The sequence below is a fragment of the Ailuropoda melanoleuca genome, chromosome 13 (assembly GCF_002007445.2).
Source record: "Ailuropoda melanoleuca isolate Jingjing chromosome 13, ASM200744v2, whole genome shotgun sequence".
In the NCBI taxonomy this organism is placed as follows: Eukaryota; Metazoa; Chordata; class Mammalia; order Carnivora; family Ursidae; genus Ailuropoda; species Ailuropoda melanoleuca.
Window position 1 is genome coordinate 67,119,968 of NC_048230.1, and position 16,610 is coordinate 67,136,577.

At 40.9% G+C, this 16,610-nt stretch overlaps 1 protein-coding gene across 4 annotated transcripts in view; it reads left to right on the forward strand.

The window, feature by feature from the left end:
- The window catches only part of SAMHD1 (SAM and HD domain containing deoxynucleoside triphosphate triphosphohydrolase 1), a 50,089-nt gene extending 34,532 nt beyond the window's left edge, over positions 1–15,557 (forward strand). For all 4 annotated transcript variants that reach the window (XM_002915170.4, XM_034641487.1, XM_034641489.1 and 1 more), the window contains 5 exons: positions 3,786–3,925; positions 4,717–4,812; positions 9,407–9,511; positions 10,682–10,819; positions 13,347–15,557. In XM_002915170.4, coding sequence (XP_002915216.1) covers positions 3,786–3,925; positions 4,717–4,812; positions 9,407–9,511; positions 10,682–10,819; positions 13,347–13,481 — 614 coding nt within the window. In that variant the 3' untranslated portion in view covers positions 13,482–15,557. The remainder of the gene's footprint in view (positions 1–3,785; positions 3,926–4,716; positions 4,813–9,406; positions 9,512–10,681; positions 10,820–13,346) is intronic.
- Positions 15,558–16,610: the final 1,053 nt, after the last annotated feature.

A 16,610-nucleotide genomic window follows, 5' to 3' on the forward strand; every position in this document is an offset into this window, starting at 1 on the left:
CCATAATGCTGGGATCACGCCCTGAGCTGAAGGCAGACGCTTAACCGCTGTGCCACCCAGGCGCCCCCAATTCTAGACTTTTTTTAAGTTTATTTATTTTCAGTAACTTCTATACCCAACATGGGGCTCAAACTCATGACCCTGATCTCAGTAGTCGCATCCTCTTCCGACTGAGCCAGCCAGGCGCCTCTGTTCTAGACTTTTATATAAATGGAATCATACAGTGTGTACTCCTCTCTGTAGGGCTCCTTTTTACTCAATGTTATGTATTTGAGATTCATCCAGATTGCATGCATCAGTAGTTTATTCCTTTTTATTGCTGAGTAATAGATCATCATATGAATATGCCATAGTTTGTCCTCACTGATTCTTAAATTCCTATTTATAAATGTTCCTATAAATATTCCTATAAATGTTTCAGCTTATGTGGAAGTTGGCTATCTTAAGCATTGCAAATGTTATGATCGCTGTCTTAGGTAACCATTTTCTTACATTAGTCTTTATCCCTCAATATTCCTAGGCAATAGATGGACCTTACCCTTCCCTTCTTCCTCAGCAAGCTCCCTTATTCCAAAATCCCTTAATTAAATTGGAATCACAGAATGTTAAATTTAAAAGGACCTAAGAGATCATCTACTTAAAACTCTTCAAGGGACGCCTGAGTGGCTCAGTCGGTTAAGCATCTGCCTTCGCTCAGGTCATGATCCCAGGGTCTTGGGATCGAGTCCCGCATGGGGCTCCCTGCTCAGCGGGGAGCCTGCTTCTCCCTCTGCCTGCCGCTTGCCCTGCTTGAGTGCATACGCTCACTCTCTCTCTCTTCCTCTGACTAATAAATAAAATCTAAAAACAACAACAACCACCTCCTCAAATGAGGAAACAGAGGCCAAGTGAGGGAAAGCAACTTATCCTAATAAATGGCAAAGCTAAACTCAACTCTTCTGACTCCAAAGTTGAATGTTGTTTACGCTATTTAAGAGTGACGTATAGTTATTCAGTTTAACATACAAGCAGTGTTATTAACTTTTGTATGTAACTCTTTTCTGAACACAAATATGTGGAACAAATAGAGCTTTCCCACATGGCTAGTGGGAATCCAATGGTACAGCCACTTTGGAAAAGTTTAGCATTTTCATATAAATATGTATTTATCCTATGATCCAATAATTCCTCTTCTACGTGCTTACCCAACAGAAATGGAAATGTAAGTCCACCTAAAAGCCTGTACCTTATAAGAGTAAGGTAAAGGGCATAAGAAATATATCAGTAAAATTCTGTGGAGTTCAAAGGAAGGAGGAATTACATCTCTAGTTTGGTTGGATTAAGGAAGATTTCACAGTGAGGTGCCTTTTGAGATGAATCTTGGGGATTAGGTAGGCTTTCAGGAAGTGAGATTTTGGGGCACCTGGCTGGCTCAGTAGAGTATGTGACTCTTGATCTTGGGGTCATAAGCTCAAGCCCTATGTTGGATGTAGAGATTACTTAAAAAAAAATAAAATTTAAAAAAGAAGTGAGGGATGCCTGGCTGGCTCAGTTGGTAGAGCAGGTGACTCTTGATCTTAGGACTGTGAGTTTGAGCCCCATGTTGGATGTAGAGATTACTTAAAAAAAATAAAAAGAAGTGAGATCCTGTGATGGGGGAAGCATTCCATTAATTCACCTAGGAATAGGGTAGCTAAAGGCATGGATTAGAAAAGTGTGGTCTTACTATGTTAAAGTAAAATTGCTATTTTTCAAACTGTGTGTATAATAATATGTAAAGAAATAATGAGGGGCGTCTGGGTGGCTCAGTTGATTAAAGCATCTGCCTTCGGCTTGGGTCGTGATCCCAGAGTCCTGGGATCAAGGCCCTTATCTGGCTCCCTGCTCAGCGGAGAGCCTCCTTCTCCCTCTCCCATTCCCCTTGCTTGTACGCTGTTTCTCTCTCTGTCAAATAAATAAAATCTTTAAAAAAAAAAAAAGAAAGAATGAAAACTATAGATGGAAAGATGGTTTGTGAAAAGCATCACTGAGAGGATGAGGAATGCGTTAACCATAGATTGATTAGGGAAGAATGTATACACATCAGTGAGGTGAATGACATAGGGCTGCTAGTATTTTATTTTGCCAAGAAAAAGCATTTTTAGTAAAACTCATTTTGCAAAATGCAATAATTGTTTCAGTCAAGGATCACCAATAAATGCTAAACCATTGGTCGAAAACTTATTGCGATAATCATATAGTCTCAAAATACTACCCTATGGATTATTTGTTAATTACAAAAGGAAAAATACATTTATAATAGAGAAAGCTGGGATTATTGCCTTAACCAACGATGGAATTTAACAACCAATAATGGTAACATCTCGTCATGTGACTCCTGATTCATTGAGCCAGGCACATCCCGTATATAATGTTCTTGACAATAGTGTTTAACCTGAATCTAATGGTTAAGAAACAGATAAGTTCAAAGTGTGGGACATTGTCCAAAATGAGTGTCTGAACTTTTCTAAAAAGTCAGCATCATGAAACAAGTCAGGGGGAATTATTCTAGTTCTAGACTAAAGGAGACCAAAGAATATGACAACTAATGTCATCCATAATGCTTGATTGGTTCTCTATCCAGCAACATAAATCCATAAATTGCATTATTTTAACAGTTAAGTAAGTTCAAATATAGACTGTTATGTTAGGTATTTTTATATCAGACTTTAATCTTTTGGCACTTGGTAGTGGTTATGTAGGAGAATGTTCTTGTTCTTGGGAGATACATGCAGAAGTATTTAGGAGTAGAGGGTCTTAATGTCTGTAATTTTCAAATATTTCATCAAAACTTTGTGTGCAAAAAAAATTGTGTGTGTACACATGCACAGTGTATGCATATGTAGAAAAATGTTAACAGTGGATGGATTTAGGCGAAAGGTATTTTACTTTGAAATTTTTCAAAATAAAAAGTTGGAGGAAAAAAGGAAAGGAAAAAGAACTAACTTCCGGGGCGCCTGGCTGACTCCGTAGGGCATGAGACTCTTGATTTCAGGGTTGTAAGTTTGAGCCCCACATTAGGTGTAGAGATTACTTAAAAATAAAATCTCTTTTTAAGAAAAAAATATTTATTTGAGAGAAAGAGAGAATGCAAGCGGTGGGGGAGAGGGAGAGAAGCAGATTTCCTGGTAAGCGAAAAGCCCGACGACTCTGGGCTCGATCCCATGATTCAGAGATCATTACCTGAGCCGAAAACAAGAGTCGAAGTCATATGTTTAACTGACTGAGCCACCCAGGTGCCCCAAAAATGAAATCTTAAAAAATAAAATATAATTTTAAAAGAAAAAAAGAACTACCTTCCGCTTTTATCATGGAATGGAACTTTACAAAACTTTTCATTGTGCAATTTACAAATTCCACGTACCCATCACTTAGCTGCAGCTATTATCAACACAGCAGTTTTGCTTCATCTACTCTATCTAACCACTCCCATAAGATACTGCGCTATTTTGAAGCAGCTCTCAGACATAATTTTATAATTACTTAAATATCATTCTCTTCAAGAAAACAAAACATAACAAATTAATACACCCCTATTTACCCATCACCCAGCCTTAAGCCATCAGCGCCAGTACAATCTTGCTTTGTCTCCACTCTCTCCCATTCACTAGATTATTGTGAAGCAAATCCAAGACACTGAATGTTCTACTGTGCTTACTTTGGTAAATGTCCACTTGAAATCATTTCAGAAGGACAGTCCCATATGAGTCTTCTTAAATCTTTTTTTTTTTCCATCTTAATCTACTGAAATTTTATCAAATTGGCAGATAACATTTTTCTGGAGATTTTATATTCTTCTGATCCTAAACTGGATGCAGCACGAGAGATTTTAAGAAAAATTGAATACCGTAATCTATACAAGTATGTGGGTGAGACTAAGCCAAAGGGAAAAACAAAAATTGAAAGGGTAAGTTAAGTTGTCAAACACCTTTCCAGTAGTGAAAGTTCTCTCTCTTCCATTTGTCCTCCCAGAGGAAAGCATTAACCCATCATAATACCACAACTCTGTTCTAAGCCCTTTACGTTCATTTCTACTTAATCTTCTCATCAGTAACATGTTCTTTGTTCTGTCCTGTAGATGAAGGAACTGAGGCTTGGGAGAGATTAAATAACTTGCCTGTGGAAGCACAGTTAGGGAGCCAGTATTCAAAGCCAAGTCTGACTTAGTCCAAACCTTTACTCTCTCATCCCAGAAGTGGGCGGGCGGGGGGGGGCACAAATTTTGGCTAGATCCAATGGCAAGAAATTGAGGCCTCAAAATACGTTTTCTGCATGAGCTTCATGGAGACCCTAAGGACCTGCTGTTCCTAATTTCTTCTTTCACACTCTATCAGGTTCTCCCAGATGGTGCGTGCCAAATATCTGTATCTGTCTTCCCTTCTTGCTTATGGAAGGTTTTTCTCTTTGACAGAAAGCCAGTAACATGAGCCATACTGATAACTACACCCTGCCTCATAACACTTTCCTCTTATTTTACTAATAGATCAATGCCACATTTTTTTTTAATGTGAAAATTTTGTTAATAGAATCACTCTGTTGTGGTTTGTTTGAAGAATGGCAGAAGCCATGTATTTGTTAAGCCTATCTCTACCCACTTTTCCTAGTAAAGTGCCATTTTCAGAGAGGGAACCTTTTGTGGCATAAAGACTTAATGATGAAAAACTGGGGTCCTAACATGAGGAATCTTGTCTTTTCTAGGAAGACTATAAATGCCTTCCAGAAGAAATTGCCACCGCTAAACCTAGTGATATATTGCTGGAAGCTGAGCTGAAGGCTGAAGATTTAATAGTGGATGTAAGTAGTTAGCCTGACAATATACTAAGTAAAGACATTTTTTTAAGATTAAAGCCTCCCCCATTCCATTATAAAAGTAATATATGTTTATGAAAGAAAATTTGGGAAATACAGAAAAATAGAGGGAAGGAAGAGAATCACCTGTGATCTCCAAGAATCAACATTAACCAGTTTTTTTTTTAATTTTCTTTGACATTGATATTTTTCATGTAATTGTGATCATGTGTTTAGCAGAACATTGTGTATATTGATTTTTGAACGTTTTCTTGATCACAAAAGTAATCTATGCCAATTTTTTTTTAATTGTCCACACACACAAAGAAAAAAGACTTTTTTAAACCCCTTCACAGAGGCTGTAGTGTCTTGTATCCTAACAAGACTGCCAAATGGCTTTCTCACATTCTCCTTTGTTTCTTATAGGAGCTGCTTTTCAGAGTTCTACTTCTCTGAAATCTTGGGACGGGGTTACCCATGTATTTTTTTCCCCATAAGCCTCTCATTTGCTGTTTTCTTGTTGATGCATCTTTGGTGAAGGGTGATCTCTCCATAACCATTCTTTACCAAGGGATACAACGAGTGGATTGTCCTGGACCCAGGCTGTTCACTTGGCTGAGGGTTGAAGTGCCTCACCCCTGCAGATCAGGCTACGGTTTCCTGTTTCGTTAGATGAAATTACACCAGAATAAAGGGATTTTCTGAATTTCTGAGTTTCTGAGATTCCCACATGTTTTCCCCGGGCTGTCACATGTCCACTCTTGCCCTCAGCGCTTTACTTGAGTGTCTGCATTGCCGTCAGCCCAGCGCACTATCCTAGTCAATCCCTGACCTCCCAGCTGCTTTTTCTCTCAACGTGGGATCTGCTAATGAATGTAGGATCGGAAGTACTTGAAGAGACATAGGAGAAGGCAGCACACACACGATTAAACTTGCATTAACCTAAAGGCAAATTGATGGGGGAATGAAAGATCTTTTTTTGACTATCAGACATGTAAGAACAAAAAATCGTTTAAGATTTTGTTATGATAAAGGTATGTGAAAATGAGAATGTAAATTGACACAGGAGACCAAATTAGGATCAATGTTAACCAACCCAGCAATTTCACTCTAGCTATTTGTTGTAAGGAGATAATTAGTTTTGAAAAAAGAAAGAAAAAGAAAAGAAAGAAAGCACAAATCTATATATTGTGGCATTATTATGGTGTAAAATAAGGGGGGAGAAGGATATATATTTCAGTAGGAAATACAGTGGAATAGTGCAAACATTTAAAGTCTTTAAGATGGAAAGACATTTATAACTGAAAAAACAACACATTCAGAATTTTATTTTTGTTTCTTTAAATGTATATACAAGTGTGTGTACAGTAAGCACACTGAAAAAAATTCTGGATGTATTGGTAAAATGTTAACATTGTTTCTACATGGGTGGTGGAATTGCAGGTACTTTTTTTTTTTTTTTTNTTTTTTTTTTTTTTTTTTTTTTTTTTTTACTGAGAGTATGGTAGAAGCGTTTCATAACCAGAAAAAGGTGGGTAAAGATGGGGTTAAGAAGGGTGAAGCCCTTTTGTATTCTGAGAAAGCAATTAAAATTGCTACTTAAATGTCTTATCATGTATTAACCTCTCAGTTTTAGTTTGGCAACGTAATATATTTATGTGGTGCGTTTTACTATATATGCCTCCTTTTAGGACTGTGTGCAGTAACTTTTATGATTACCTAATGAGCTATAAAACTTAATTTTACTCTTTAGAATTAAAGATTCATAGTTGTTGATCTGTAGCTACTTTTTCGCTCTTGAGTCCTTGGTTAAGAACGGGAGCTCCAACTATTATAATATTGCCTTTCTGGAAAAATAACTGTTTCATCAAATCTGCATTAAGGAGGAATTTCTAGTTTTATATGTTTTGGAGAAAATAGGAATTGTTTTTATTTCCAGTCTAAAAGCAAGGAAATAAATACCCACGAGCTGGTGGCACTGCTGAAAGTTGCTAAAAATTTGATTAGTGTTCATACCTTACCATGATCTGTAACAGCGTCAAGGCTACATTGGGTCCCTCCCCACATGAAACAACACCCAGGAGAGAAGACTACGATAGCACCAGCCCTGGGTTCATGGGGAGACTGAGCAGTAGCTCCCTCCCAGGTAAAGGGGTGCAGAACACTCACTGCAGCTCTCGAAGCCAGTAGCACACACACACAGGGAGACACACCCCTGGTCTGTCTTTGGGACCATAGCTGAACCTCACATGCCTACTTTTTTCTCACAGGGTACTGGCAGGACAGCTATCAAACCTCATAGACTTTTTGTTTGTTTGTTTTCTTCAGGAACCAGCCACAGGATAAACTCCTCTTATCGTCTGTTCTTTTCTGTACCATCATCATCACTCTATTTTTTTCCCCTCTTATTTCCAGACTCTCCCTTTCTCCCAGTCCTGTCCAGGGCACCCTTCCACTCCATAATTAACACACTTCCCTGGATCCTCAGCCTCTTTGTTGACTCTCTTTGCCTTGCTGCATCCTGGGTGTTCCCTAAGAACCTGATGTTCCTATAACCCCTTCAGGAAAAGTGTATTCCTCAGGGTCAGGGACCTTCCTGTTCATCAGTCCTCTTGTGCACTTCAGGTCCCCCAGTATCACTTCAAGACCCTATGCAAGATCCCTGTTCCTCTGAGACTGGTATCTCCCAACCTGCTGTCCTCTTAGTTGAAGATTTTGGCATGGTTTGGAGCCTTTCTCCTTGTTCCGGTTCTGCAGTGGTCCTTGGTGACTTCATAGTCCACATGGCCGGCCAGTTATGATCAATCTCTTCATCCTTATCCTCAGTGATCTTATCCTCTCCACCTTGGCCAACACTCAGCAGATTACATTCTGACCTTACCGACATTTGAAAATACCTTCCCTTTAAAAATCACTGATTGGAGCATCCTGTCTGTCCTCAAACCCCCTTCTTCCTTATGTGCTTGTTTCTGGCTCATCAGGACCTCTAGATTATTGTCTCCTCTCTTTCTTCCAGCTTGTCAATGACCTTCTATCTCTACTTCTCTCCCAATCTTAGATTCTGTGATGAATTCAGTCATTTTCTACAATTACCTTCAACTTCCTTGCCTTTCTTTGCATCTACCCACCAAAAAGCTGAATGACATTTCAACTTAATTGGGCCCTCCAGACTCCTGGTAGGCTGCGTGGAATTCTCCCAGTCACCATAATGACAATTTCAAACCATCTCCACTCTTCTAACAGACCTCCAGCCCTGTTCCCTGCTCACAACTGTATTCACCCCTCTGGGGCTAACCCCACTTTGGCCCTTATTTCAGAGATAAAATATAAGCCATTAGGTAGGAACTCTTTCAACCTACACCACTGAATAAGCCTCCATCTGCGACTGTGTTCAGCCTTCTCTCTGGTAGTGGGGAAATGTCTCCCTTCTTATCAAAGGCTAAGGGTAATCCTTTTACTTGTGTTCTACACGGGGGGCTGTCTGATAGAACTTTCTGTGATGCTGGAAATAGTCTATAATTGTGCTGTCCATTTTGGTAGCCACTAGCCACATGTGGCTGTTAAGCACATTTCAAGTTGCTACTGCAACTGAGTAACTAAATTTTTTATTGTATTTAATGTTAATGACTTTAAAATTAAAAAGCCACATGTGACTAGTGGCTACGACATTGAGCAGTATGGTCATAGAGCCATTCATCTTAGCATTTCTATGGAACCCCAGGATCCATTCTGTCCTCTCTTTCTGGCTTCCCCATCAGCCTTAAACAGACTTTCATCTCAGGAAAACAACAAACGTTGCACTTGTCACTCCTCCTCTTCTTTAGGGTCAAACTCATTGAAAGGTTGCCCCCCTCCTTACCTTTTCTAGGTATTATGTTCCTCTCTACATTCTTCTCTTTTGCATCTTTTCAACAGTCAAGCTTCTAAAAGTTGTCTTCTCTTTATTTCACTTTTTCCTGAACCTCTTGTCTGTCGCCATCACCATACTAGAGCTATTCTTCCAAATTCACCAGCGACTTCAGTGTTACTTCACCCAGTGGACCATGGCAGCCCTGTCTGCCTCAGAGCTGTTTCTTCTGCCTGGAATTCTTTTCCTTCCCACATAGATAGACCTGGCTAATTCCTGCTCACTTTCCCAGGAAAACATGCCCAGTCATTCCCGGGGAGCCCCAGACTGCTAGGCTCCCTGGTTACAAAGTTTCATGGCACCCTTTGCTTCTCCTTGGTAGCTCTTAGAGCAAATGTAGTTAGATTATTACTTTTACAATTATTTATTCAACCTCAGTCTAGGCCACATGTGCTGTGGGGGCTGAGATTGTATCAAGTTTCCTTGTACCTATAGTGCCTGTCACAGTGGCTGTCACATAGGCATACCTACTTAAGTTGAAAGCACAAATACCTCCCCCACCGCACCCAGATTTCAAGACCAAATCCCTATGGCACATGCACCAGAGTTATTTTTATTCTACTATGAGCTACCTTGTCAGTGCCTTATTTCTGAACCTCCAGAGAGCTCTGCTCCATTTCTTGTGATGCTTCTACAACCCGGAATTCATTTCACTGTTACGTGAGTGATCACTAATTTATTGCTTTTATTAAGGTTATCAACATGGATTATGGAATGGAAGATGAGAATCCTATTGATCATGTTCGCTTCTATTGTAAGAGTGACCTCAGCAAACCAGTCAAGATTACTAAAGACCAGGTAACTACTTAGGTAAAACAAATACACTGTGGTGGCATTTGGCAAATCTATGATAAATTTGCATTTTACATGCAGGTTAAGTCTTAAAGTCAATGTATATAGTAAAATAAAAGAAAGTAATTATTATTAAAATTGAAGTATATCTGGGGGCACCTGGGTGGCTCAGTCAGTTGAGCATCTGACTCCTGGTTTCAGCTCAGGTCATGGTCTTGGGGTCATGAGATCAAACCCCGCATTGGGCTCTGTGCTCAGTGCAGAGTCTGCTTGAGTTTCTCTGCCTCTCCCTCTGTCCCTCCGACCCCCAACTTGCCTGTGCTTGCTCTCTGTCTCAAATAAATGAATAAATAAATTCTTTAAAAAACTTGGGTGCCTGGGTGGCTCAGTCGGTTAAGTTTCTGCCTTCTGCTCAGTTCATGATCCAGGGTCATGGGATCGAGCCCCGTGTTGGGCACCCTACTCAGTGGGGAGTCTGTTCCTTCCTCTGCCGTTTCCCCTCACCTATGCTCTCTCTCTCAAATAAATAAGATCTTTTAAAAATCTTTAAAAAATTAAATATATCTGATTTTTGTGTAGACTAGACCATCTTAGCAGCCAGTTTTTCCTATTTGCTGAACATAGATGAAAGCACTGTTTTTGGTTTCAAGGCTAGGTTATAAATCTGGTGGGAAAGTAGTGCTGTATGGTTGACGTCATGAAAGTTAAATGTGCTTATTTGCATATCTTTTAATGAAAGTCTGGTCTATGTATAATTACACAATGCAAACTTTTAGTCTTTTATTGACATAAAATTGTGGGGAATTTTGCAATATGACAGCTACCTTGAATTCTTTTCTTCGGATGATAATTAGGATTAAACAGCAAAATAGTGTGGTGTTTTTAATATGACATCAAGAATGGAGCTTGATGGGGTGCCTGGGTGGCTCAGTCACTTAAGCATCTGACTTCAGCTCAGGTCATGATCCCAGGTTCCTGAGATCATGCCCCATGTTGGGTTCTGTGCTCAGCAGGGAGTCTGCTTGTCCCTCTCCCTGCTCGCTCATGCTCTTTCAAATAAATACATAAGATCTTTTAAAAAAGAAGAAGAAGAAGAAGAATGGAACTTAGGAACAGCTGATGTCTCTTCAACGTATGAATTCAAGATGACAGTGAAATCTTTTCTTCCTTGAATAGGTTTCAGAGCTTTTGCCAGAGAGATTTGCAGAGCAGCTCATTCGCGTGTACTGTAAGAAGACTGATGCAAAAAGCTTGTTTGCCGCACAACAGCATTTTGTTCAGTGGTGCTTAAGCAGAGACTTCACCAAGCCGCAGGTGGGTGGTTTATTATTCACGTGCATTGCACAACTTTTTATTTTTAAGTAAAAACCAAAAGAGATCTTTCCTGCCCTCTGAAAAGTTCTCATTTAAGTTATAGTCACTTGGTTATGGTTTTGGGGGAAAAAAAAAGTTTTTCCACTTTAAGGTTTCCTTTTAAAATGTTTGACTCTGTGTCAACTAGTGATTTCTTCCTTCACCAATGGTGAGTGGGTACCCTGTTTATCATTATTATCCTAATACTAAAAGTTCAAATTGGTAAAGGTGTGATAGTATTTGACAATGTTCTCACCAGTTGTTTCCCCTCCTCCCAGTGACCTGGGAAATGAGTCGTAGTATCCTCATCTTTCAGAGAAGATTACCAAAGTTGAGTAGTTACATTGTTTAAGGCCACATACAAGTGATAGTAAGTTTTCTAACTTATTATTTTAAACTCATCATTCCTAAAACTGTAAACTATTTAAATTGTCTAGAATAAGACAATGGAGAGGAAGAGGGGCCAAGCTGTAGTTGACAATCCTATGGCGAATGTTGTTAAAGTTGTCCCTTACTGACCTGGCCATAGCAGGTGCCTGGCACAGAGAAAGTGGCCAGTCGATATTTGTTGACTGTCTGAATGAAATAATTGGTAGGCAGGTGGGAAGCTACATTCTACTTCCTAGCCCAGTACTCTCTCCCACAACACCGTATGTGCCTTCCCCCAACCCCACTTGGGTGCTGAAGGAGACAGTAACATAGGAGCGTCCCGGCAGTCGGTACCTTGTCAAGTGCTAGAATGAATGATACTGATGAGTTCTGCTAGGATTCTAAGAGTTAAGAGAGCGGTCAGGAAAGCCCTTTGAAGGAGAAGGGATTCTACTGGATCCAGAAGGCTGGATTGTGTTTGAATGAGTAGCAGGGAGAAAGGTGGATGTGGTTAGTTGTGGGAGCGACCCAATGGCATGAAACTGGAACAGGTGGAGTGTGTTTGGGGGTCGTGAGGAGATCGGCAGTGTGGACTCGAGAATTCCTACTAGTGAGTAGTGAGAGGTTGAATGGGAAGAATAGACTGAATTCTGAAGAACCTTGCATAGTCGACTAAGCAGGAAGACTTCTTATGAACAGCGGGAAGGGAATCATTGAGAGAATTCGAGACTCACCGTGCTGCCGTCCTTACTTACTTCTGTATTTGTTATCTCCGACTAGAATGAGACCCATGGGAATGAAGAAGTGTGTCTGTCTTAGGTAATGTAGCACCTAAGGAAGCTAAGCCACTGATTAAGGAAGAAAACTAGCAGCAGATGGACTGGAACTTGGAGAGACTGAAAGTAGAGAGAGACAAGAGGCTGTTGAAGTTCAGCCATCTGGCAGTAACTACTTTAAAGCTAAGATACATTCACTCATTGAATGAGGACTTTTGCCAGGCCCTATGTTAGGTACCAGAGATGGAACAGCCCCTAAGACAGACATAGTTCCCACAGCTCACACTCTCGTTGGGGATAACAGACACACAAGTAAATAACAATTATAGTAGTGTGGTAAGTGCTTTGGGGCAGGGCACACAGAGTCTTAGAGGAACCAAAAGGAGAAGGATTTAAGCCATACTTGGTTGGTTGGGAAAGGCTTATTTAAAGAAGGACTTAGGAGCTGAGACCTGAAGGATGGATGAGGAGTAATCTGGGTAAAGTGGGGGCGGGGGGGACGCCAGAAGATGGGCAAGAACATGGTGCCTTTAGGGGAGGGGACTAGGGGATTTTTGCGTAGTCCTGTAGGGCAAGAGCAATGGAGGCCATTAAAGTATTTTAAGCAGGAGAGTGACATTCAAGTTTATATTTATAAAATTCACTAGAGGTGAAATTAGAATGGGTAGAAATAAGAACCCTTGATAGAAATAGAGATGAGTTTGAAGGCAAATAATGTTGACTTTGAGCCAGAAGGGTCTTCCAAATATGAGTATCATTTATTGCAGAGGGGACTAGGCAAGAGTGGAGTGGGGATCCAGTGAAGTCCCTCTTTTTCCTGGAAAAACAGACAGAGGGATGCCTGGGTGGCTTAGTCAGTTAAGTGTCTGACTCTTGATTTCAGCTCCGGTCATGATTTCAGGGTCATGAGATCGAGCCCCATGTTGGGCTCTGTGCTGGCTGTGGAGCCTGCTTAAGATTCTCTCCCTCTGTCCCTCCCCACCCCTCTCTCCCTAAAAAAAATAAAAAATAAAAGCAATTGGTATTTTCAAAAGAAGAAAAACAGAGTTGTGTTTCGTGAAAGTGTATGAAGGGAAAGGGGTCAGAACTCCTCAGTGTGCTGCTTCCGGCCATCTTTGGAAAGAGTAGGTCTGATAGCTTTTCCTACAAAGGCTCTTATCTGCTTTGGACTGGTGTTTCTGATTTGACCCAAGCACAGGGCATATATGTAATTTGGGGTTTCCCAAGAATAAGTATGTCTAGAAGCAATCTATCTGCAAGATAAGGATAGGTGCACATGAGGATTTCACTCAAAGCTATGAAAACTGGCTTTTCTTTGTTCCTGGTTTTTCTTTTCTTGACAGGATGGTGATGTTGTAGCCCCTCTTATAACACCTCGGAAAGTGGAGTGGAATAACGAGAACTCAGCCCAGAGCCCAGATCACTTCCGGGAAATGCCCAAATTTAGACTCCGGCTCTTTCAGGATGACTCAGTGTGAATGTTTGCAACCAGTTGTTTACATAAAGCCTTCTTTCTTCCCTGTCCCCCTACAGTATTAACTAACGTAGGGAAGTTGCTCGTGGCGTTCTACAAATTTAGTGATAACTAGTGCTTTTTATATTTTGAATGTACACACGTGCTGAAGCTAAGTCATTTTTATCTGAAGAAACAAAAAGGTATTAGGCAAATCTTGCTACACATGCTATGGAAAGCGTTACCTTGCCTATTTTAACCGAAACTAAAGTCTTTCTCTAGTAGTCTTATTTTCTTAGAATAACAAAAAAAAAAATTTTTTTTATGTACTCTGAACTCTTAAGACATATGATTGTTCTTTTAAAAAAAAAAACAGTTTGGAAATGAGAGAAGGTACACATAGGAATTTGAAGTTGGGACTGTCATAAACAGCCATGGTTAAGAACAAAACAAAATCCTAGCCCCTTGAGGGAGGTACCCATCACCTCGAATTTGAGGACTATTCTTAAGCGATCTGAATGTTAGTGAAAGACCTTCCCTCAGCCTTTTAGCCAGGTTGTACTAAACAGTCAGAAATGAGGGCCGGGAATGAGCTCCAACTCCTGAGTGAAAGGCATGATTAATTGTTTTGAAAAGACCTGAGGGCTCCGGCCTTCTCTGAAGTGGGACATACAACTGCCTCCGGGGAGACCTCTGCCCGCAGACTGTTCTCCAGGTCGGTTGCGGCCCCAGACCTGGGCAGCTTCTTTCTCCTGAAGACTCACTGTCCATGTCCCAAGGTTTTTCTCACTATCACTGCTCAGCCTGGAGAAGGCTTCCCTCTGACCTTCTGTCTGAATTCCCCTTGTAAGTTGATCAGGGTCACAGGAGCCATTCTTGGGGCTGCTCAGAGCCGGGATTTGGATTTTGCTGGTTCATCGTGCATTTTATGGGTTTCAGAGCAAAGACTGAGCTGCCTGGGATGAGATGAGTGATTATCCCTAGAATTCCAGGTTCCCCTCTGTGGCCCAGTATTCCCCACACTTGTTCTTTCCCTCCTGCAGTGGAGGTAAAAACTGTACTGTGGTTGAGCAGTTCTGTGCAGAAGGCCCCCGCCCCCACCTCCACCTCCACACAATTGCCAGTTCTACAGAACTTCACCAAGAATAAAGTCTGGAGTTAGAGCCAAAGCTGGCGGTAGCCAGGGGGTCCCATAGATGCAGGGCAGTGGGGAAGGGGAGTCATAAGCCCTTAACATCTTATCCTTTGGCACTCCCTTACAAAAGCCTCCATGGCAGGCCAGGACTGGGGAGCCAGCACTGGCTCTGGACAAGAGGGAGTGGAAGGAAGGGAGGAACTCAGACCATAGGCAGCAGATTATCCACAGTTTTAGGAGTGCTGCTACCTTCTACTGTGTAACCAAGTTCTGTTCTGTTGATACTAGGCTGAAAAGTATTAGGAATCTCTGCCATTCTGTATTACCACCCCTCCCATCCCCCGTAGATGATCAAGAGTTGACCCTAATTCATAGGAGAATAATTAAGACCCTTCCCACTTCCACCATGATGCTGTGTGGGTGAGGATGTGTCCACGTGTGGGCTCCTAGAAGCACAAGTGAAGTCAGCCATGGGGCTGGGTCATATCTGTATTGACCGAGGTACCTCTAAAACATTTAGTGGGGCTCCGACTTAGTGTATCCAGACCCAAGGTCAAGAATGTAATATTTTCCTCCTAAGATTGTTGTATTTCTGCAACTCTTTTCTTTAAATCATTGTGGTTTACTCTGGAATTTTACGGTTTCAACATTGTATCTTGTGCTATCTGAGAAGTAACTTGAATCTACTTTGTTTGCATCCTTTACATACAAGTCAGCTGCACTTTATGTTCTTTGCAACTGTTTTAATTATCAGAACCGTGTGTCATTTACAAGGTTAAATTTTTCTTAACAAACACCTTCACTATTTGTATAAAAACTGAGATTTTAACAACAACATCTAGAGTTACTGAACTGTTGTCACCTTGAGAATGTAAGGAGAACTGCGAGTTTAAATGATTGGGTTACCTCATTTGGGTGAGGGAAACAGCTGCAATAAAGCTTCATGAATGTATCTCCATCTCAAAACCAAAGATGTTTTCCTTAATGAATCCTCTCACACTTGTGTGCCCAGTCTGGACCCTGTTGTGCAAAGGAAATGTGTCTAGGAATCTACCCAGATGTTTCTGACTATGTCAGTGCTATGTGGAGTTTGCAAGAGAGGGGATGATATTTAACAGGACTTATGTTACTTGGTTTTCTAGCAGGAGGCAGGCATTGTCATGGGAAGGGATATGGATGTTTCTTCATTTCCTGAGCTCGTGTGTCAGGAAACCTATCTTTCCTCCTTTTAAACCTGCCCTAGGTTCCCATCTACAGAGATTCAACTTCTTTATCCAAATAGGCATATTTCATATCTTCCTTGTGAGATTTGCAAGCACCCAGTATGCTGGTGGCCGACAGGAAACCCTCAATGTTCTAGAAAAAGAAAGATGCTACTGGAATCTTTATTAGTTTCATGAGTTGAGCCCAGGTGTCTGTGGTTTGACAGTATTAAGTTAAAATGATTTCTAAAACATCCAGAATAGAATCCCATTTTCATAAGATTATAAATATCTCCATGGAAAATCGTCTGGAAGGGTATATATGAAAATGAAAAAGTTAGTGTTTTGGGGGAGTGGTTGAATTTTAGGCAATTTTAATTTTTTAAAAAAGTCTTCTGTTTTTTCTACAGTCAACATGTATTAGTCATATAATTTCTAAAAAGAAATTTCAGGGGGGTACCTGGCTGGTTCAGTTGGTGGAACATGGGACTCTTGGCCTCAGGGTCATGAGTTTGAACCCGATGCTGGGCATGGAGCCTACTTTAAAAAATAAATAAATAAAAAGAAATTTCATGAGGGTCTTTGTGCTGCTTAGATGAGGTGTGAGTACCTTTCACTCCTTCAGAGTCACCTCTCCCAGAGGACTTTGCTTGCTTCCAGGACTGTCTCGGGTTCCCAGGCCACAGGGAGGTTTGGTCACTGCCATAGTCATCCAGGTTTCGGAGAAAATGGGCAGCCCTCTCTAAGGAGGGTCTAGATGGCGTTCATGAGCAGGGCTGAGCATTTGGGCTTCAGGAACCTGCCCACCACAGGGGCA